Genomic DNA, 24,038 nt, shown 5'->3' with positions numbered 1-24,038 from the left:
GGCTGTCCTTTGTCACCCATTCTGTTCATAACTTTTATGGACAGAATTTCTAGGCGCAGTCAAGGCTTTGAGGGGTTCCGGTTTGGTGACTGCAGGATTAGGTCTCTGCTTTTTGCAGATGATGTGGTCCTGATGGCTTCATCTGACCGGGATCTTCAGCTCTCACTGGATCGGTTCGCAGCCGAGTGTGAAGCGACCGCAATGAGAATCAGCACCTCCAAGTCCGAGTCCATGGTTCTCGCCCGGAAAAGGGTGGAGTACCATCTCCGGGTTGGGGAGGAGACCCTGCCCCAAGTGGAGGAGTTCAAGTACCTGGGAGTCTTGTTCACGAGTGGGGGAAGAGTGGATGGTGAGATCGACAGGCGGATTGGTGCGGCGTCTTCAGTAATGCGGACGTTGTACCGATCCGTTGTGGTGAAGAAGGAGCTGAGCCGGAAGGCAAAGCTCTCAATTTACCGGTCGATCTACGTTCCCATCCTCACCTATGGTCATGAGCTTTGGGTCATGACCGAAAGGATAAGATCACGGGTACAAGCGGCCCAAATGAGTTTCCAAGTCTCTCCCTTAGAGATAGGGTGAGAAGCTCTGCCATCCGGGAGGAACTCAAAGTAAAGCCGCTGCTCCTCCACATGGAGAGGAGCCAGATGAGGTGGTTCGGGCATCTGGTCAGGATGCCACCCGAATGCCTCCCTAGGGAGGTGTTTAGGGTACGTCCAACCGGTAGGAAGCCACGGGGAAGACCCAGGACACGTTGGGAAGACTATGTCTCCCGGCTGGCCTGGGAACGCCTCGGGATCCCCCGGGAAGAGCTAGACGAAGTGGCCGGGGAGAGGGAAGTCTGGGTTTCCCTGCTTAGGCTGTTGCCCCCGCGACCCGACCTCGGATAAGCGGAAGATGATGGATGGACGGATGGATTTTGCAGCCCTCGTCGAGAGTCCAGCTTATCACTTCCATGTTGGGTGTTTAGATTTCGGAGGACAGCGCAGCGAACGAGGCTCTTAAAAAGCATAGAGGAGGCAAAGAATGCAAGCAGGGAGAGGCAGGAAAATGCGAGCGCCTCCACCGAGTGCCAAGCCAGACACAAACTAACTGATGCCTTCACTCCTGTTCCTCCACAGAGTCTCTCATCAACCAGATGCAGTATCGTCTGGATAAGATGAAAAATGAGCAGGCTCATCAGGAGGAGATGACCAGGAAGCAAGTCGATGAACTTGAGACCAAGAATAGCTCGTAAGAATCCTCCTATTTTCAAATGCCATTGTGTAATGACATCATGATAAAGAATATCATACATAAGTACTACTGTGACATCACCATACTGATAACGTCTGACACTATTATCATCCTTAAATAGAAACTATGGAAAAACCGTGAATGATAACTGAACTATGGTTAATTCACGGCTAGCTTAAATGCTAACATGAATGAATGTCTTTTCACATAAAAAACAAGCCCGAGTCTAAACTTGTATAAAACAATTCAGTCAATCAATATTAACTAATGTAGCCCTAAATCACGAGTGTCTCAAAGGGCTGCACAAGCCACAATGACATCTTTGGCTCAGATCTCACATCAGGGCAAGGAAAAACTCATTCCACCCTGGGAGGGACGGGGGGGGTTGCCCTCATATGCGGTCCTCTCCAAGGTTTCTCATTGTCATTGACACCGACGTCCCACTGGGGTGAGTTTTTCCTTGCCCTTATGTGGGCTTTGTACCGCGGATGTTGTTGTGGCTTGTACAGCCCTTTGAGACACTTAGGATTTAGGGCTATATAAGTAAACATTGATTGATTGATTCATTGAACCCAATGGGATGACAATGAGAAACCTTGGAGGGGACTGCAGATGTGGGGACCCCCCCCATCAGCAACCTTACAATGTATTAAAGCCATAAAGTGCATGAAATGGAGTAGATGAGTTATTGTGATGTGGAAAAATGTCATATTTTGACCAATTTTCCCAGGAAACATTTTGAAATAAAATGTCGATGCTCCTCTTGGACACGTACTAAAAGTGTTCGTTTTTTGATGATAAAATAAACACAAGATAAAACATGTCACTGCTGGTCCCACCTTTTCGAAAAAATGTTAAAGAACTTAAAGCCTTGCCCAGGTGTTCAATATTCATGTTTAAATAACTTTTACTGCAAATTAATATTGAATAATTTTTTACCCCAAAAGGGACAAGCGGTAGAAAAAGAATACCGTATTTCCTTGAATTGCCGCCGGGTCGCTAATTAATTTAAAACCTCTTCTCACTCCAGCATTTACCAAAGGCATGCGGTACATTTAGGCTTGCGCTTATACATTTGAGTGTGATGTAAGGATAGCATCATGAAAAGCACATTTAATTAAAAAAAAACAACGTTATTATGGTCTTACGTTTACTTATAAATGAAGTCCATGCGCTGCTCCTTCTGATCAAAAGCATCAATAACTTGTTTATAGAAGTCTTCCTTATCGTTTCTCAGTTTTTAAAAGTCTCTCTGTCCCAATGGAGATCTTCCTTAATTACCTCCTGCTTCGATTGAAAGTCCAGTTTAGAAAACTGTTTTATTTTAGATATGTAATCCTCCATGTTAAAAGTGCAAGCGAGAGGAAAAAATAAACGATCGCTGCTCACTCTTGCTGCTTGTTGTCACTTCTTCTGCAGCAAGAAGGATCACTAGCGCCCTTTACCACCAGGAGGCGGGAGTCATTTAATGACTCATATTTGACACACGCAGCTACGGTATATTATTTCTTTTTAGCATATTCAATAGCTTGGACCTTAAATCCTACTGAATAGCTCTTAATCTTCCCTTTATGCGATTTCAAATGATTGAAATGAGCCTCCTCCATTTTGAAAATGATGACAGGTGAAGTGTCACTTGTGACGTGACGAGTTTGACCCGGCGGAAATTCTAGACATGGGCTGATAAAAATAATATTTAGCGAAACGAGTTTGACCCGGCGTTAATCCTGAGCCGACGGTAATGCTAAGCATGCGCTAATTATTTTGCGAAGCGAGTTTGAGCCGGCAGTAATTCTAGGCAGGCACATACTATATATGTTCAAGGAAATACAGTAGATGGATGTTGCGTCAGGATTGTGACTGAAAAAGTGCAGTTCCTCCTTTTAAGAACAATGTTTGATGTTTCTCCTGCCAATAAAGACTATTGTCTGGTGATGTATTATAAATATTTCTGTAAATAAAACTTGGTGAAAAGAGTTCCGTGTGCGCATAAATGAGCACGTTCAACACTACCTTGATGATTCTGGTCACAAAAGGAACATTTCCATTCATTAATTCCCACATTTCTTTATTTTTAGCTTGCTTGTGCGACTGGATGAGATTTTGAAACTGAACAAAAACTGGAAGAGTAGCGCCTTGCTGATGGAGCGGAAAGTGGACGAGCTCACAGGGGAGAATGGCCTGCTCTCTTCCCAGGTATGCTGCAGTGTGGACATGTGCAACATTGTCTAGAGCTGGTTGTTGGTAATGGTGTGCCGTACTGCACTCGACTAGTTTGTAGCCCAGCGTTCACTTCCCTGTTTGGACAAGAACTCTCCCAGAAACATTTTTGACAAATTCCCCCTGAGCTGGTCTTCTAAGGCTCGATGCCATTTCTGCAGATGCATGCGACATGCTCCCAGCTGACCGCCCTGGAAGTGGAGGTCAGCAGGTTGACGCAGGCCCGAGCCTTTGCCCAGGAGGAGTGGAACACCAAAAGAGACTACCTCCAGTCGGAACTCAATCAAGCCTCCGCTCAAAAGGTAAAATGTCATTCCTCTGCAGTCGCCATGAACCCATCCATCAGTATCGGCCCTGTCACGCCAAATTTCTACCAACCGGCATAGCTCGGTTGGTAGAGCGGCCGTGCCAGCAACTTGAGGGTTGCAGGTTCAATTCCCGCTTCCGCCATCCTAGTCACTGCCGTTGTGTCCTTGGGCAAGACACTTTACCCACCTGCTCCCAGTGCCACCACACTGTTTTAAATGTAACTTAGATATTGGGTTTCACTATGTAAAGCACTTTGAGTCACTAGAGAAAAGCGCTATATAAATATAATTCACTTCACTTCACTTCTTCCCCCCCCATTTACTTCCGGGGTCATGATTAATAGACGTTTTGTTAACGCTATATTATAAAAATACAGATGTTTTGTTAACGCTATATTATAAAAATATAGATATTTTGTTAACGCTATATTATAAAAAAAATTAAACAATTTACAAACACAAGCTATGGGATGACTCATTTACTCCCGGGGTCACGTTTCCTCTTATGTCATCCCATAGCTTGTGTTTGTAAATTGTTTAATTTTTTTTATAATATAGCGTTAACAAAACGTCTGTATTTTTATAATATAGCGTTATATATTTATAATATAGCGTTATATATTTATAATATAGCGTTAACAAAACGTCTGTATTTTTATGATATAGCGTTATATATTTATAATATAGCGTTATTATATATATATAATATAGCGTTAACAAAACCTCTGTATTAATCTTGACCCCGGAAGTAAATGGGTGGGGGGAGGTTTTTGTAGGGAGAAGAAATTTGGCGTGACAGCCCCAGTTTCTTGATTAATGTTGATTTATGCCTTTTTCAAAGCTGATCTCTTTAACAATTTTAAGGGTGAAACCAATTAAAACAGTAAATAGAACTCAACATTTTAAAACACAGACGGCTACAAAGTTGTGCAGCACTTTGGAAACATTTTGTTGTTTAAATGTGCTATATAAATAAATTGGATTGGATCTATGTACTAGATATCTCCATACACAGTGTGGAGCCGATCCCCTAAGTTGTTAAAGGCCTACTGAAAGCCACTACTACCGACCACGCAGTCTGATAGTTTATATATCAATGATGAAATATTAACATTGCAACACATGCCAATACGGCCGCTTTAGTTTACTAAATTGCAATTTTAAATTTCCCGCAAAGTGTCCTGTTGAAAACGTCGCGGAATGATGCCGCTTATGTTGACGCGTGTTTGTGATGTCATTGGTTGGAGCGGACATTTTAGCCAAGCACCACTCACGACTAAAAGTCGTCTCTTCTCATCGCATAATTACACAGTATTTTGGACATCTGTGTTGCTGAATCATTTGCAATTTGTTCAATTAATAATGGAGACGTCAAAGAAGAATGCTGTTGGTGGAAAGCGGTGGATTGCAGCTGCCTTTAGCAACCGAAACACAGCCGGTGTTTATTTGTTTGATGTGAAGCTTTAACACAGAGCGGTCAAGCGAACATGTTTCTCTACGTCAACCAGCAAGTTTTTGGATGGAATAAATTGTGATATTAAGTCGGCTCTTACCGGAGACAACAGTTAAGCTTCCATCCTGCTGCAGCTGCGGTGCATCCCTCAGAGACACTGGCGGTCACCACACCTGTGGCCACACCCCTCTGACTTTCAGGTACTATTTAATCCCACTAAAACACTAGTAACACAATAGGCAGATAAGGGATTTTCCATAATTCTCGTAGTAAATGTGTCTAACATCTGAATCGCTCCCGCTGCAATCGGCTTTTTTTTTTAACTTTATTTTTATTTTTATTTTTTTTTCTAGTCATTCACTCTAAATTTCCTCATCAACAAATCTTTCATCCTCGCTCAAATTAATGGAAAAATTGTCACTTTCTCTGTCCGAATAGCTCTTTCTGCTGGAGGCTATGATTATAAACAATGTTCAGATGTGAGGAGCCCTACAACCCGTGACATCACGCGCACATCGTCTGCTACTTCCGGTACAGGCGAGGCTTTTTTATTAGCGACCAAAAGTTGCAAACTTTATCGTCGATGTTCTCTACTAAATCCTTTCAGCAAAAATATGGCAATATCGCCAAATGATCAAGTATGACACATAGAATGGACCTGCTGTCCCCGTTTAAAAAGGGAAAATCTTATTTCAGTAGGCCTTTAATCATTACCTCTATCGCGGAAAATCTGCATTTCTTTGTATCTTAAAGGGGAACTACACTTTTTGGAGGGGAAATTTGCCCATCATTCCTCTCCAAGGTTTCTCATAGTCAGCATTGTCACTGGCGTCCCACTGGATGTGAATTCTCCCTGCCCCACTGGGTGTGAGTTTTCCTTGCCCTTTTGTGGGTTCTTCCGAGGATGTTGTAGTCGTAATGATTTGTGCAGTCCTTTGAGACATTTGTGCTTTAGGGCTATATAAATAAACATTGATTGATTGATCGATTCATAATCCTTATGTGGGACAAGAAGACTAGGCCACCTGCTCAGTGGCCTAGTGCAGTGGTTCTCAAATGGGGGTGCGTGTACCCCCGGGGGTACTTGAAGGTATGCTTGTGGGCACGTGAGATTTTTGAAAAATATTCTAAAAATAGCAACAATTCAAAAATCCTTTATAAATACATTTATTGAATAATACTTCAACCAAATATGAATGTAAGTTCATAAACTGTGAAAAAGAAATGCAACAATGCAATATTCAGTGTTGACAGCTTGAATTTTTGTGGACATGTTCCATAAATATTGATGTTAAAGATTTCTTTTTTTGTGGAGAAATGTTTAGAATGAAGTTGATGAATCCAGATGGATCTCTATTACAATCCCCAAAGAGAGAAATTTAAATTGATGATTACTTCTATGTGTAGAAATCTTTATTTATAATTGAATCATTTGTTTATTTTTCAACAAGTTTTTCATAATTTTTATATCATTTTTTCCAAGACCACTACAAATTAGCAATATTTTGCTCTGCTATACAATTTAATAAATCAGAAACTGATGACATAGTGCTGTATTTTACTTCTTTTTCTCTTTTTTTCTACCAAAAATGTTTTGCTTTGATTAGGGGGTACTTGAATTAAAAAAAATGTTCACAGGGGGTACATCACTGAAAAAAGGTTGAGAACCACTGGCTTAGTGGTTAAAGCGTCTGCCCTGAGATGGGTAGGTTTTGAATTAAAACCCTGGCCGTGTCATACCAAAGACTATAAGAATGGGAGCCATCACCTCCCTGCTTGGCACCCAGCATCAAGGGTTGAAATCTGGGGTTAAATCACCAAAAATGATTCCCAGCGTGGCCATTACTGCTGCCCACTGCTCCCCTCACCTCCCAGGGAGTGAGCACGGAGATGGGTCAAATGCAGAGGACACATTTCACCACACCTCATGTGTGTGTGTGAGACTATCATTGGTACTTAAACCTTGTTTAGGTTAAGCGCTAATTAGCCACAACAATAAACAAATACAAAGGTTGATGTCATACTGACTGCTTTATTTTATCACAGGAGCTCCTCGGTGAACAAATTCAGATCCTGCAGGGGAAGATTTCATGTCTGGAGGATGAAATTGGAAAAGCCGCAAAGGAAGACAAAGGAGAAAACATGGGACCTGTAATGGAGGTGCGTGGGCGAGTACCGTCAAGTTTCGATATTCAATACGGTTAGCATGGCTGTTTGTTACAAATAAGAGAAGATTTCTGCTCGTTTGAACCCTCTCTCCTCAAATTGTCAGAGAGACGCCCTGAAGAACGAGATTTGCTCTCTGAAGAAAGCAATAAGTGATCTTCAAGACGAACTCGAGCGGCTGGAGCTACAAAAAGCGGCGCAAATTAGAGAACTGCAGGCGAGCATTGATGCCTCTGAACAAGAACTGGAGACACTTAAGGAAATGAAGAAGGAAAATGAGTCCTTACTCATTCAGGCTGGAGACAAGCTGAAAGATCTTGAGACCAGGTGTCAGGATCTAACTTCCCTTTTGGCTGATAAGGACCTTGAAATTACCAGTCTCAAGGAAGAAGTGGAGGTATTCGCCGTTGAAACGCAGAAGAACAAACACGAAATTGAAACCAAAGACCAACTGCTTGCTAAATTGTGCGAGGAAAGTTCAGATCAACGAGAGATTCTCCAGAATAAAATCCAGACTCTGTTGGTGGAGGTTGAAAATCTTACTTTGTCTGTCAAACGTGCCGAAGAGGAAGTCCGATTTAAGCAAGATTTGTTGGCTCAAAGTCAACAAGATACGGTCAGGCAAAGGGAGGCGCTGCAGGAACATATTTCAACTAGCGAAGAGGAAGCTCGCAGACTAAAGACTGAGATAACAGCCAAACACGAACAGTTTGTCGTCCTGCAGAATGACAGCTCCAAGCAGTCTGAAATTCTACTAGAGCAGATCGGACAACTGAAAAGTCAAGTTGAATCTCTGACCGGTTGTCTCACAAAGGCCGAGGAACAAGTTCAATCTCTTCAGGATCTTCTTGAGAAGCAGGAGCGAGAACGTGTTCTCCAGAAAGAACTTCTACAGCAGCAGCTGAGCGCTTCTGAGCAGAGCGTAAGCTCCCTGAAGGAGGAGGTCCAGGCCAAAGAAAAGCATATTACGTTCTTGAACGAGCAGTTTTCAGAGAAGTCAGAGCATCTTCATGAAAATGTCCAAAGTTTGGAGAAACGGGTAGAGACTCTCGGTTCATCTTTGAAGAATGCTGAGGAGAGTTTGCAATCCAAGGAAATTGTGTTTGCTGAACAGCAATCACAGAGCGCTCAGCGCACTGAGGCACTGCAGACACAGTTGGGTTCCTCTCAACAGGAGGTGAACAGACTGATCGCAGAACTCCAAGCCAGGGAGGAACAGCTGGTTTTGCTGAAAGAGAGCTCAACACATTCTGAACTCCTTGAACAAAAGATTGAGGGTCTAGATAAGCAACTGGAAAATTTGACTGATTCTCTTCGCCTTGCAAAGGACCAAGTAAAAGCCAAAGAAGAGCTGCTAGTCAAGCAGGAGCAAGAGAAGAGCTTTCACGTGGAGACTCTCGAACAGCACGCCAAAGTCCTGCTGGAGGAGGCCAAACAATTTAAAGAGGACATCCAAACCAAGGAAGACCAGATCAACATGCTTAAGGTGGAGAGTAGCAAGCAATGTGAGGTGCTGAAGAATGACATTCAGAGTCTCAAGAACCAACTTCAAAATGTGACTGAAACTCTGCAAAGTAAAGAAGAGCAAATTCATACTAAGGACAACTTGTTGGAAGCCAAAGCACTGGAGCTTTCCCAAGAAAGAAGCAAGTATCTAAGCCTGCTTGAATCTTCTACCGAGGAGGTAAAGGTGCTTCGGGAGAACATACAGTCTCAAGAGGAACGGCTTGTCACACTAAAAGAAGAAAGCTCCTCTCAGACCGATGCGCTACTTAAGGAGATCAGTCAGCTAAACGACCAATTAGCTGAGGTCCGTGAATTGCTCTGCAAAGCCGAGCAGCAGGTTCAGACTCTGCGAGCTCTGATGGACACACGGGAGGAGGAAGGTGCTCACCAGAAAGAGCTTCTGCAGCAGCAGCTGTCTGCATCGCAAGCCGAGGTGAAGAGGATGGATGCTCAGATCCGAACAAGCGAGGAAGGCATCGTGCAGCTGAATGCTGCCAGCTCGAAGCACTCAGACTTGCTCTGTCAAGAGATCCAACACTTGAAGACACAAGTGGAGTCTCTTGAGGCCACCCTTGGAAAAGCTGAAGAGGATGTTCAGTCCAAGAACAATCTGTTGGCACAACAGCAGGAAGAGGCAGAGAGGAACCTCAAAGAAAGAGTCCAGACAGAAGAGCTGTTGCACAAGCAGATTTCCTCGTTTCAAGAAGAATTGGTGAAAATCAAAGTATGTCAGGATGAGAAAGAGAAACTCCTCCTCAAAGCTGAGGAGAAACTCAACTTGCTCCAGACCGAGTTGTCTTCTGTCAAAACCAAAACCGCAGAAAAAGACCAAAGCCTCGACGCCCTGAGTGCAGAGTTTGCTACCCAGGCTCATTTGCTGCAGAAAGCAAACGAGGAGGCTCAAAGCAAAGCCACCAGTCTGGCTACAATCCAGGAAGAAGCCTCCAAACAAACACATGAACTTCAGCAGGAGGTAAGTCATCTCAAAGGGGAGCTGGAAGCGATTTCCCTCAAACTGGAAGGAAAACAGCAGCAATTATCTGAAGTCCAACGGGAATCTGCTGAGCTCGCTGAGCAACTGAAGCTTCAGCTAGCTTCAGTCAATACCGATTTGAAACAAAACCAAGAAGCACAAGCTGCAAGCCTCAAACAGAGAGAAGGAGAACAGGAGCTTCAGCTTCTTCTTACAAGCGAAAAGGAGGCACTTGTTCGAGAAAATGAAAACCTCTTGGCCAAGGTACTCCAGGCACAAAATGACCATGTGGCCCTGGAGAAACGAGTGGAAGTGCTTGTTCTGGAGAAGGAGAGACTTGTGCAAACCAAGCAGGCCACAGAGAGGGAGAACTTGGCCTCCCAAAAGCTGCAACAGGTGCTCCAGCAAGAGGTGGAGTCATTGAAAATGGAGAAATTGGGGCTCATGAAAGAGACGGAAATGCTGAACAAAGACCTGCAAGAGCAGCTTGCCGCTAAATCAGAAGCCGTGGAACACTACAAGTCTCAGGTTAGTGAGCGCTCAAAGAAGCGTCCCTAGACCTGGGAGATGAATCACTCCGAGTATTCGCTGTGGACTGTGCTAACATGTCCTGCTCTGGCAGATGGAGAAGGCGGCGAGTCACTACAATGACAAGAAGCAGCTTCTCATCGAAAGCCACGAGGAAGTGGCGGCGCTCAAGCATTCCCTGGAAGTGAGGGAGCGGGAGTTGAAGGCCGCGGCCATGGAGAACAAGCTGCTCCAGCTGGATTTGGAAAAGGCGAGGAGCAAGGAAGCAACGATGTCAAGCAAGCTGGCGAGTTTGGAGGCACAGGTTGGTTCTTTATTCTGCTCCATATCATATTGGTATGTATTTATGGACATGGCAGGTCTGTAGCAGTGTTGCTTAACCACCAGCACCCCCTACAGGGCCGTCAAAGCATATGTTATATTGCCAACCTTGAGACCTCCGAATTCGGGAGATGGGCGGGGTTTGGTGGTGGCAGGGGGGTAATCGGGGTTGGAAAATTGTAGCGTCCTGGAAGAGTTAATGCTGCAAGGGGTTCTGGGTACCATATTTCCTTGTATTGCCGCCGGGTATATAGTATGTGCCTGCCTAGAATTACTGCCGGGTCAAACTCGTTTGGCAAAATAATGAGCGCATACTTAGCATTACCGCCGGCCCGGGATTAACGCCGGGTCAAACTTGTTTCGCAAAATATTATTTTTATTAGTGCATGTCTAGAATTTCCACAGGGTCAAACTCGTCAAGTCACGAGTGACACTTCACCTGTCATCATTTTCAAAATGGAGGAGGCTGATTTCAATCATTTTAAATCGCAAAAAGGGAAGAAGTTTAAGAGCTATTCAGGAGGATTTAAGGTCCAAGCTATTGAATATGCTAAAAAGAACAGTAAGCAGCTATGTTTTATTAATATACCGTAGCTGCGTGTGTCAAATATGAGTCATTAAATGACTCCCGCCTCCTGGTGGTAGAGGGCGCTAGTGATCCTTCTTGCGACTACTCGGCTGCAGAAGAAGTGACAACAAGCAGCGATCGTTTATTTTTTCCTCTCGCTTGCACTTTTAACATGGAGGATTACATATCTAAAATAAAACAGTTTTCTAAACTGGACTTTCAATGGAAGCAGGAAGTAATAAAGGAAGATCTCCATCGAGACAGAGAGACTTTTAAAACTGAAGAAAGATAAGGAAGACTTCTATAAACAAGTTATCGATGCTTTTGATCAGAAGGAGCTGCACATGGACTTCATTTATAAGTAAAGGTATGACCATAATATGGTTGTTTTGTTATTAAATGTGCTTTTCATGATGGTATCCTTACATCACAATCAAATTTTTAAGCGCAGGCCTAAATTTACCGCACGCCTTTGGTAAGCGCCGAAGTGAGAAGAGGTGTTAAAATAATTAGCGCATGCTAGCCTTTACCGCATGCCTTTGGTAAACGCCGGAGTGAGAAGAGGTTTTAAATCAATTAGCGCCCCGGTGGCAATCCAAGGAAATACGGTATTTATTATGTTGTGTTATGTTGCGGATGTTCTCCCAAAATGTGTTTGTCATTCTTGTTTGGTGTGGGTTCACAGTATGGTGCATATTTGTAACAGTGTGACCTGTATGGCTGTTGACCAAGTATGCCTTGCATTGACTTAAGTGTGTGTAAATGCCGCATATTTAATGTGACTAGGTCGGCCCGCTGTTTGTTTGGTGGAAAAGCGGACGTTACGACAGGTTCTAGAGGACGCTAAAGGCAGTGCCTTAAAGACACGCCCCCGATATTGTTGGCTGGGTGGACATTTTTTAATGGTCAAACGTTGGAGGGCGGGTCATCAAAATGAAAACAATAAGATTTCAGGGCTGTAGATATAATTTTGAAATAAGCATATCCTGGCTGAACTACTGTTATTGGAAAAGAACATGATTTATTAATGCCTTTTGACATATTTAATGATGACTTGACATGAAACTATTACATATGGCTCCTTTAAAATCTCATTGGCGGTTTGGTTAAGAAACATATATATATATAATTTAATTTTAGCACCGTAAATTTATTTTTTGTCAGTGTTTATGAGTCCCATTTTTTTGCAGAACATTCAATCAGTATTTTTGGAATCAGCCTGACCTAAGCCTTGATAATATTTGTGATTAACACATGCTTTCATTTCATTTTGCATGGCTCATCTCGTGAGCAGCGTAGATATAATTATTAAATGTAATTAAAATCAAGAGTAGGATTACTAATTCAGTGTTAATATTCGAGTGGGGCCCCGGGCCCCTCTGTAGTGTAGTAGTCAAAACTGTTAAGAACCCCCCTGGTCTATATGGCGCAACATGTAATATAGCTCTTTTTCCCCGTTTTATCTTTGTAGCTGTACGTAGAAGCGGCACCACTGAAGTGTCAGCTGGTAGCTTCAGTTCTGTGCTTATTTTTAACATTGTTTTCATCCTTTGATGTTTCCCAACGTTTTTGTTTTTTTTGTTGGACTTTTCGAATGTGGACTGAAACCACATGATTTCCCTGTCGTGGGCTGAATAGTCTCTCTTCTCTTGTTGTACGTGGAGTTAGACTGTCCTTCCTGTCACATGACCATGCAACATGTCCTCCCCTCACTTACTTCTAAGGCGGCCTTTGCTCAGCGGAACCTACGGGTCCACGACACACCCGACCAAGGAGGGGCATCCGAATCGTTTTTCTTGGAGGTCCCGCTGACACACCCGGATGTTCACAGCAGGGTGCAGCCCACGAGAACCGTGAGCTCTGACAGTCTGGACCAAAGCTCCCTGGAAGACTCGTTGAACCAAACCAGGTAGCACTTTGGTCCCCCGTGATTCAGAAAAGGGCTGAGGTTAAATGACACGGCAGGAAGCGCGATTCTAAACGGCGTGACCTTTTTTTCTTTTTCTTGCAGGAAACTTTCAGCACCGGGAGAATCCAGCACACCGTTTGTCCGGAGTTCCGAGAGACTGGCTGCCAAACGCCACGGTACTCTCCGAGCAGAGTCCTTGGAAACGCTTTACTTCACACCCATCAATTCAAGATATCTAGAGAGGTAAATATCTGGGTTGCTGGTGCAGACCATCCGATAATCGTGAAAGTGCCAAATATCAGCAGCGATAATCGTATCAGCCTTTTTCAATTTTTTTTTTTTTTTACAACAAGTGTTTGCATTTTTCCCATCATGCATTGTAATGGATGTTTGCAGGATGTAATGGTTCAACGAGTCTTCCAGGGAGCTTGTTAGTGTGTGTGTGTGTGTGTGTGTGTGTGTGTGTGTGTGTGTGTGTGTGTGTGTGTGTGTGTGTGTGTGTGTGTGTGTGTGTGTGTGTGTGTGTGTGTGTGTGTGTGTGTGTGTGTGTGTGTGTGTGTGTGTGTGTGTGTGTGTGTGTGTGTGTGTGTGCGTGCGTGCGTGCGTGTATGAAAATATATGTGTGTGTGTGTATACAAATGTGTATACATAGGTGTGTGTGTGTGTTTGTATATATATATATATATATATATATATATATATGTATATATATATGGGGACGGTGTGGCGTAGTGGGAGAGGGCCGTGCGCAACCCGAGGGTCCCTGGGATTGAACCAACCTCGTCACGTCCGTTGTGTCCTGAGCAAGACACTTCACCCTTGCTCCTGATGGGTGCTGGTTAGCGCCTTGCATGGCAGCTCCCTCCATCAGTGTGTGAATGTGTGTGTGAATGGGTAAATGTGGAAGTAGTGTCAAAGCGCTTTGAGTACCTTGAAGGTAGAAAAGCGCTATACAAGTACAACCCATTTATCATTTATAACAATAAAACCACATCAGCGGATATAAAATATACACATTTAGCAAGGGAGTCCAAACTACTTACTTCAACAATTAATTGTAAAATGTCTTACTGTCTGATTGCTGCCATCTTGTGGACAATGTTAGTAAATCAGGTCCTAAACAATAATAGTGATTTGTAGTTCACATAGCATTTACTTATATGACCCAACCCAAACAACCTTCCCTAATCATGACCAAAAAAAAATGCGACCAACACAAATAGTCAACACACATAGCTACACACAACACAAAAGGTCACCACACATGGTTACATGTAACACAAAAGGTCAACACGAAAGGTTACACATAACACAACCAGAACTTTGTGGATTAAAAACATCAAAATGACACCCATTTAAATCCATTACAATGCATGATGGAAAAAATGCAAAACACCCTCTACATTTATCCATGTTTGACTTTTAGCTGCTTGATATTTCCAGATGTTTGCTGACCTATAATATTATAAATAAATAAATGAGTTGTACTTGTATAGCGCTTTTCTACCTTCCTGGTACTCAAGGCGCTTTGACATTACTTCCACATTCACACACACATTCACACACTGATGGAGGGAGCTGCCATGCAAGGCGCTAACCAGCACACATCAGGAGCAAGGGTGAAGTGTTTTGCTCAGGACACAACGGACGTGGCGAGGTTGGTACTAGGTGGGGCTTGAACCAGGGACCCTCGGGTTGTGCTCGGCCACTCTACCACTGCGCCACACGCAGTCCCTTTTTCTGTTATATATTCTATATATTCTTGTTTGAATCAAATATAATGTAAAAAAGAACTTAAAACCTTGTCCAGATGTTTACTGACAGAATAATCATGTTTAAATAAATATTACTGCAAAATAATATTTCTTATCGGCCTCCTTGACTACTAATAATCCGAAGAAAAGTCATTGGTGGTTCCACACTGACACCATTAAGTGTTTACAAAGCATCAACATGTTTCTCTGAGTGCACTAAGACATGTCCATCACTTGCCAACAGAACCAGGCGCACTTCCATCTGCACCAACCCATCTTCTTCTGTGAAAAGACGCAGGACCACCCAGGTTATAAACATCACCCTGACTAAGGTAATAACAGGTGTACTACTGTATCTAACATGTTATAAACATCACCCTCACTAAGGTAATAACAGGTGTACTACTGTATCTAACTTGTTATAAACATCACCCTCACTAAGGTAATAACAGGTGTACTACTGTATCTAACTTGTTATAAACATCGCCCTCACTAAGGTAATAACAGGTGTACTACTGTATCTAACATGTTATAAACATCACCCTGACTAAGGTAATAACAGGTGTACTACTGTATCTAACTTGTTATAAACATCACCCTCACTAAGGTAATAACAGGTGTACTACTGTATCTAACATGTTATAAACATCACTCTCACTAAGGTAATAACAGGTGTACTACTGTATCTAACATGTTATAAACATCACCCTCACTAAGGTAATAACAGGTGTACTACTGTATCTAACATGTTATAAACATCACCCTCACTAAGGTAATAACAGGTGTACTACTGTATCTAACTTGTTATAAACATCACCCTCACTAAGGTAATAACAGGTGTACTACTGTATCTAACTTGTTATAAACATCACCCTCACTAAGGTAATAACAGGTGTACTACTGTATCTAACATGTTATAAACATCACCCTCACTAAGGTAATAACAGGTGTACTACTGTATCTAACTTGTTATAAACATCACCCTCACTAAGGTAATAACAGGTGTACTACTGTATCTAACTTGTTATAAACATCACCCTCACTAAGGTAATAACAGGTGTACTACTGTATCTAACTTGTTATAAACATCACCCTCACTAAGGTAATAACAGGTGTACTACTGTATCTAACTTGTTATAAACATCACCCTGACTAAGGTAATAACAGGTGTACTACTGTATCTAACTTGTTATAAACATCACCCTGACTAAGGTAATAACAGGTGTACTACTGTATCTAACTTGTTATAAACATCACCCTCACTAAGGTAATAACAGGTGTACTACTGTATCTAACATGTTATAAACATCACCCTGACTAAGGTAATAACAGGTGTACTACTCTATCTAACTGGTTATAAACATCACCCTCACTAAGGTAATAACAGGTGTACTACTGTATCTAACATGTTATAAACATCACCCTCACTAAGGTAATAACAGGTGTACTACTGTATCTAACATGTTATAAACATCACCCTGACTAAGGTAATAACAGGTGTACTACTCTATCTAACTGGTTATAAACATCACCCTCACTAAGGTAATAACAGGTGTACTACTGTATCTAACATGTTATAAACATCACCCTGACTAAGGTAATAACAGGTGTACTACTGTATCTAACTTGTTATAAACATCACCCTCACTAAGGTAATAACAGGTGTACTACTGTATCTAACTTGTTATAAACATCACCCTGACTAAGGTAATAACAGGTGTACTACTGTATCTAACTTGTTATAAACATCACCCTCACTAAGGTAATAACAGGTGTACTACTGTATCTAACTTGTTATAAACATCACCCTGACTAAGGTAATAACAGGTGTATTACAGTATCTAACATGTTATAAACGTCACCCTGACAAAGGTAGTAATAACCGGTGTATTAGAGTATTCAAGATGTTATAAGGTAGTAATAACAGGTGTATTACAGTATGTGACTGTTATAAAGTAGTAACACGTGTATTACTGTATGTAACTGTTATAAAGTAGTAATAACACGTGTATTACCGTATGTAACTGTTATAAAGTAGTAATAACACGTTTATTACAGTATCTAACTGTTATAAGGTAGTAATAACACGTGTATTACAGTATCTAACTGTTGTAAGGTAGTAATAACAGGTGTATTACAGTATCTAACATGTTATAAGGTAATAACAGGTGTATTAGAGTACCTAACATGTTATAAGGTAGTAATAACAGGTGTATTACAGTATCTAACATGTTATAAGATAGTAATAACAGGTGTATTACAGTATCTAACCTGTTATAAGGTAGTAATAACAGGTGTATTACAGTATCTAACCTGTTATAAGGTAGTAATAACAGGTGTATTACAGTATCTAACATGTTATAAGGTAGTAATAACAGGTGTATTACAGTGTCTAACATGTTATAACGTAGTAATAACAGGTGTATTACAGTATCTAACATGTTATAAGGTAGTAATAACAGGTGTATTACAGTATCTAACATGTTATAAGGTAGTAATAACAGGTGTATTACAGTGTGTAACATGTTATAAGGTAGTAATAACAGGTGTATTACAGTATCTAACAGTTATAAGGTAGTAATAACAGGTGTATTACAGTATCTAACATGTTATAAGGTAGTAATAACAGGTGTATTACAGTATCTAACATGTTATAAGATAGTAATAACAGGTGTATTACAGTATCTAACATGTTATAAGGTAGTAATAACAGGTGTATTACAGTATCTAACATGTTATAAGGTAGTAATAACAGGTGTATTACAGTGTGTAACATGTTATAAGGTAGTAATAACAGGTGTATTAGAGTATCTAAGATGTTATAAGGTAGTAATAACAGGTGTATTAGAGTATCTAACATGTTATAAGGTAGTAATAACAGGTGTATTACAGTATCTAACATGTTATAAGGTAGTAATAACAGGTGTATTACAGTATCTAACATGTTATAAGGTAGTAATAACAGGTGTATTACAGTGTGTAACATGTTATAAGGTAGTAATAACAGGTGTATTACAGTATCTAACATGTTATAAGATAGTAATAACAGGTGTATTACAGTATCTAACATGTTATAAGGTAGTAATAACAGGTGTATTACAGTATCTAACATGTTATAAGGTAGTAATAACAGGTGTATTACAGTGTGTAACATGTTATAAGGTAGTAATAACAGGTGTATTAGAGTATCTAAGATGTTATAAGGTAGTAATAACAGGTGTATTAGAGTATCTAACATGTTATAAGGTAGTAATAACAGGTGTATTACAGTATCTAACATGTTATAAGGTAGTAATAACAGGTGTATTACAGTATCTAACATGTTATAAGGTAGTAATAACAGGTGTATTACAGTGTGTAACATGTTATAAGGTAGTAATAACAGGTGTATTAGAGTATCTAAGATGTTATAAGGTAGTAATAACAGGTGTATTACAGTATCTAACATGTTATAAGGTAGTAATAACAGGTGTATTACAGTGTGTAACATGTTATAAGGTAGTAATAACAGGTGTATTACAGTGTGTAACATGTTATAAGGTAGTAATAACAGGTGTATTAGAGTATCTAAGATGTTATAAGGTAGTAATAACAGGTGTATTAGAGTATCTAACATGTTATAAGATAGTAATAACAGGTGTATTACAGTATCTAACATGTTATAAGGTAGTAATAACAGGTGTATTACAGTATCTAACATGTTATAAGGTAGTAATAACAGGTGTATTACAGTGTGTAACATGTTATAAGGTAGTAATAACAGGTGTATTAGAGTATCTAAGATGTTATAAGGTAGTAATAACAGGTGTATTACAGTATCTAACATGTTATAAGGTAGTAATAACAGGTGTATTACAGTGTGTAACATGTTATAAGGTAGTAATAACAGGTGTATTACAGTATCTAACATGTTATAAGGTAGTAATAACAGGTGTATTACAGTGTGTAACATGTTATAAGGTAGTAATAACAGGTGTATTACAGTATCTAACATGTTATAAGGTAGTAATAACAGGTGTATTACAGTATCTAACATGTTATAAGGTAGTAATAACAGGTGTATTACAGTATCTAACATGTTATAAGGTAGTAATAACAGGTGTATTACAGTATCTAACATGTTATAAGGTAGTAATAACAGGTGTATTATGTAACATGAATATTCAGAAAAGTGTAGATGGCGTAGAAGAAGAGGAGAAGACTTTCCTCCCTCCAGCTCGCTCGCAGCCCAACCTCTCCAGTGGCCACGCCTCCTCCCCCGTCTCCATGGAGCTTTTTAAGACGCCCGGGAAAATGGCCGCCGGCGTTCAGCTGGTGGGGCTGCCTGGCTATCGGCGCAGCACGCTCCACGCGCAAAGTGAGTGAACCCACACCAGCGGCAGTTGTCGTTGTCTCCGCCCCCGAGTGATGACCTCATCCATGTGTTCAGCCACCAGCACCTTCTGTGTGGGCGCGGAGAACGAGCCGGACGCCGCGCCCAACGACTGGATGAGGATCGCAGAGCTGCAGGCCAGGAACCAAGCCTGCCTGCCTCATCTGAAGAGCAGCTACCCCGTGGAGTTTGAGGTTGGTGCCCGTCTTTGACTCCACTTAGAATGGAAAGGGGGGATTTTTGACTTACTAAACACTAGTGATGTGTGATATCACTGATTTTTGTCTTAGTAAATTATAGTGATGTGTGATACCACTATTTTTGATTTACTAAATACCACTGATTTTTGCCTCAGTAAGTACTGGTGATGTGTGATACCACTGATTCTTGATTTAATAAATACTAGTGATGTGTGATACCACTGATTCTTGATTTAGTAAATACTAGTGATGTGTGATACCACTGATTCTTGATTTAGTAAATACTAGTGATGTGTGATATCACTGATTTTTGACTTAGTAAACACTAGTGATGTGTGATACCACTGATTTTTGACTTAGTAAACACTAGTGATGTGTGATACCACTGATTTTTGATTTAGTAAATACTAGTGATGTGTGATACCACTGATTCTTGACTTACTAAATACTAGTGATGTGTGATACCACTGATTTTTGACTTAGTAAACACTAGTGATGTGTGATACCACTGATTTTTGACTTAGTAAACACTAGTGATGTGTGATACCACTGATTCTTGATTTACTAAATACCACTGATTTTTGCCTCAGTAAGTACTACTGATGTGTGATACCACTGATTCTTGATTTACTAAATACTAGTGATGTGTGATACCACTGATTTTTGACTTAGTAAACACTAGTGATGTGTGATACCACTGATTTTTGATTTAGTAAATACTAGTGATGTGTGATACCACTGATTCTTGATTTACTAAATACCACTGATTTTTGCCTCAGTAAGTACTACTGATGTGTGATACCACTGATTCTTGATTTACTAAATACTAGTGATGTGTGATACCACTGATTTTTGACTTAGTAAACATTAGTGATGTGCGATACCACTGATTTTTGATTTACTAAATACCACTGATTTTTGCCTCAGTAAGTACTACTGATGTGTGATACCACTGATTCTTGATTTACTAAATACTAGTGATGTGTGATACCACTGATTTTTGACTTAGTAAACATTAGTGATGTGCGATACCACTGATTTTTGATTTACTAAATACCACTGATTTTTGCCTCAGTAAGTACTAGTGATGTGTGATACCACTGATTTTTGATTTAGTAAATTATAGTGATGTGTGATACCACTCATTTTTGACTTAGTAAACATTAGTGATGTGTGATACCACTGATTTTTGCCTCAGTAAGTACTAGTGATGTGTGATACCACTGATTTTTGATTTAGTAAGTACTAGTGATGTGTGATACCACTGATTTTTGTCTTAGTAAATTATAGTGATGTGTGATACCACTATTTTTGACTTAGTAAACATTAGTGATGTGCGATACCACTGATTTTTGCCTCAGTAAGTACTAGTGATGTGTGATACCACTGATTTTTGATTTAGTAAGTACTAGTGATGTGTGATACCACTGATTTTTGACTTAGTAAATTATAGTGATGTGTGATACCACTATTTTTGATTTACTAAATACCACTGATTTTTGCCTCAGTAAGTACTGGTGATGTGTGATACCACTGATTCTTGATTTAATAAATACTAGTGATGTGTGATACCACTGATTCTTGATTTAGTAAATACTAGTGATGTGTGATACCACTGATTCTTGATTTAGTAAATACTAGTGATGTGTGATATCACTGATTTTTGATTTAGTAAATACTAGTGATGTGTGATACCACTGATTCTTGATTTAATAAATACTAGTGATGTGTGATACCACTGATTCTTGATTTAGTAAATACTAGTGATGTGTGATACCACTGATTTTTGATTTAGTAAGTACTAGTGATGTGTGATACCACTGATTTTTGACTTAGTAAATTATAGTGATGTGTGATACCACTATTTTTGATTTACTAAATACCACTGATTTTTGCCTCAGTAAGTACTGGTGATGTGTGATACCACTGATTCTTGATTTAATAAATACTAGTGATGTGTGATACCACTGATTCTTGATTTAGTAAATACTAGTGATGTGTGATACCACTGATTCTTGATTTAATAAATACTAGTGATGTGTGATACCACTGATTCTTGATTTAGTAAATACTAGTGATGTGTGATATCACTGATTTTTGATTTAGTAAATACTAGTGATGTGTGATACCACTGATTCTTGATTTAGTAAATACTAGTGATGTGTGATACCACTGATTCTTGATTTAGTAAATACTAGTGATGTGTGATACCACTGATTCTTGATTTAGTAAATACTAGTGATGTGTGATACCACTGATTCTTGATTTAGTAAATACTAGTGATGTGTGATACCACTGATTTTGACTTAGTAAACATTAGTGATGTGCGATACCACTGATTTTTGATTTACTAAATACCACTGATTTTTGCCTCAGTAAGTACTGGTGATGTGTGATACCACTGATTTTTGCCTTAGTAAATTATAGTGATGTGTGATACCACTAATTTCTGACTTAGTAAACATTAGTGATGTGCGATACCACTGATTTTTTGACTTAGTAAACACTAGTGATGTGCGATACCACTGATTTTTGATTTACTAAATACCACTGATTTTTGACTTAGTAAATACTAGTGATGCGCGATACCACTGATTTTTGACTTACTAAATACCACTGAATTTTGCCTTAGTACTAGTGATGTGTGATGACAGTGTAAAAGTGTACTATTCAGTGTGACTATGACAATGACTCCTGGTCGCCCCCTGCAGGCGTGTCAGAGCGCCTTCACCTTCACAGATGAGGAGGTGCGTACAGGTGACCCCTCAGAGACCATCCGCCGTGCCTCCGTCATGCCGGGCCAGCTGCACGACTCTCTGGCCTCGCATCGCCACGCCCACATGGATGGCCACGCCCACATGGATGGCCACGCCCACACGGCAGGACAGTCCAACATGGCCGCCAGCACGCGTTCCCACCGTCTCCCCTCGGCCGCCGTCCAGCCGCCGACTAGATCCCTCAACTCCGCGCGGCCCCGGAGCCCCAAAGTCTCCAAACGCTCGGCGCTGACTTTGCCGCCTCACTCCTCACCTGAGGTTTGTTCTCCGCACTTTTACTTTGAAAGTCACCTCTTTCATTCTCATCTTTTATTTTGTAGAAAAAGTTGAGGGCCAGCTGTTTCCCTCGTCCTCTCACTCCCAAGAACAAGAACATCAACATCGGACCCGCTTTCAGTCCTGTGAGTCACACCTTCACCAACACTCACACCTTCACCAACACTCACACCTTCACCAACACTCACACCTTCATCAACACTCACACATGAACACTGCACACTCACACCTTCACCAACACTCACACATGAACACTGCACACTCACACATGAACACTGCACACTCACACATGAACACTGCACACTCACACCTTCACCAACACTCACACCTGAACACTGCACACTCACACCTTCACCAACACTCACACATGAACACTGCACACTCACACCTTCACCAACACTCACACCTGAACACTGCACACTCACACCTTCACCAACACTCACACCTTCACCAACACTCACACCTTCACCAACACTCACACATGAACACTGCACACTCACACATGAACACTGCACACTCACACATGAACACTGCACACTCACACCTTCACCAACACTCACACCTGAACACTGCACACTCACACCTTCACCAACACTCACACATGAACACTGCACACTCACACCTTCACCAACACTCACACCTGAACACTGCACACTCACACATGAACACTGCACACTCACACCTTCACCAACACTCACACCTTCACCAACACTCACACCTGAACACTGCACACTCACACCTTCACCAACACTCACACCTTCACCAACACTCACACCTTCACCAACACTCACACATGAACACTGCACACTCACACCTTCACCAACACTCACACATGAACACTGCACACTCACACCTTCACCAACACTCACACCTTCACCAACACTCACACCTTCACCAACACTCACACATGAACACTGCACACTCACACCTTCACCAACACTCACACATGAACACTGCACACTCACACCTTCACCAACACTCACACCTTCACCAACACTCACACATGAACACTGCACACTCACACATGAACACTGCACACTCACACATGAACACTGCACACTCACACCTGAACACTCACACCTTCACCAACACTCACACCTGAACACTGCACACTCACACCTTCACCAACACTCACACCTTCACCAACACTCACACATGAACACTGCACACTCACACCTGAACACTCACACCTTCACCAACACTCACACCTGAACACTGCACACTCACACCTTCACCAACACTCACACCCTCACCAACACTCACACATGAACACTGCACACTCACACCTTCACCAACACTCACACCCTCACCAACACTCACACATGAACACTGCACACTCACACCCTCACCAACACTCACACCCTCACCAACACTCACACATGAACACTGCACTCACACCCTCACCAACACTCACACCCTCACCAACACTCACACATGAACACTGCACACTCACACCTTCACCAACACTCACACC

At 41.3% G+C, this 24,038-nt stretch overlaps 1 protein-coding gene across 1 annotated transcript in view; it reads left to right on the top strand.

Moving 5' to 3' along the window:
- Positions 1–24,038, top strand: part of numa1 (nuclear mitotic apparatus protein 1) — a 47,420-nt gene that overhangs the window by 22,069 nt on the left and 1,313 nt on the right. The window contains exons 10-22 of the mRNA XM_061919274.1: positions 1,119–1,230; positions 3,312–3,429; positions 3,615–3,755; positions 7,261–7,374; positions 7,487–10,387; positions 10,482–10,691; positions 13,001–13,185; positions 13,288–13,428; positions 15,184–15,271; positions 19,107–19,296; positions 19,369–19,505; positions 22,223–22,546; positions 22,609–22,689. Coding sequence (XP_061775258.1) covers positions 1,119–1,230; positions 3,312–3,429; positions 3,615–3,755; positions 7,261–7,374; positions 7,487–10,387; positions 10,482–10,691; positions 13,001–13,185; positions 13,288–13,428; positions 15,184–15,271; positions 19,107–19,296; positions 19,369–19,505; positions 22,223–22,546; positions 22,609–22,689 — 4,742 coding nt within the window. The remainder of the gene's footprint in view (positions 1–1,118; positions 1,231–3,311; positions 3,430–3,614; positions 3,756–7,260; positions 7,375–7,486; positions 10,388–10,481; positions 10,692–13,000; positions 13,186–13,287; positions 13,429–15,183; positions 15,272–19,106; positions 19,297–19,368; positions 19,506–22,222; positions 22,547–22,608; positions 22,690–24,038) is intronic.

This window comes from Nerophis ophidion, linkage group LG13, assembly GCF_033978795.1.
Source record: "Nerophis ophidion isolate RoL-2023_Sa linkage group LG13, RoL_Noph_v1.0, whole genome shotgun sequence".
Lineage (NCBI taxonomy): Eukaryota > Metazoa > Chordata > Actinopteri > Syngnathiformes > Syngnathidae > Nerophis > Nerophis ophidion.
The sequence above is the reverse complement of the archived record's forward strand: the minus strand, read 5'-3'. Positions and strand labels throughout refer to the sequence as shown.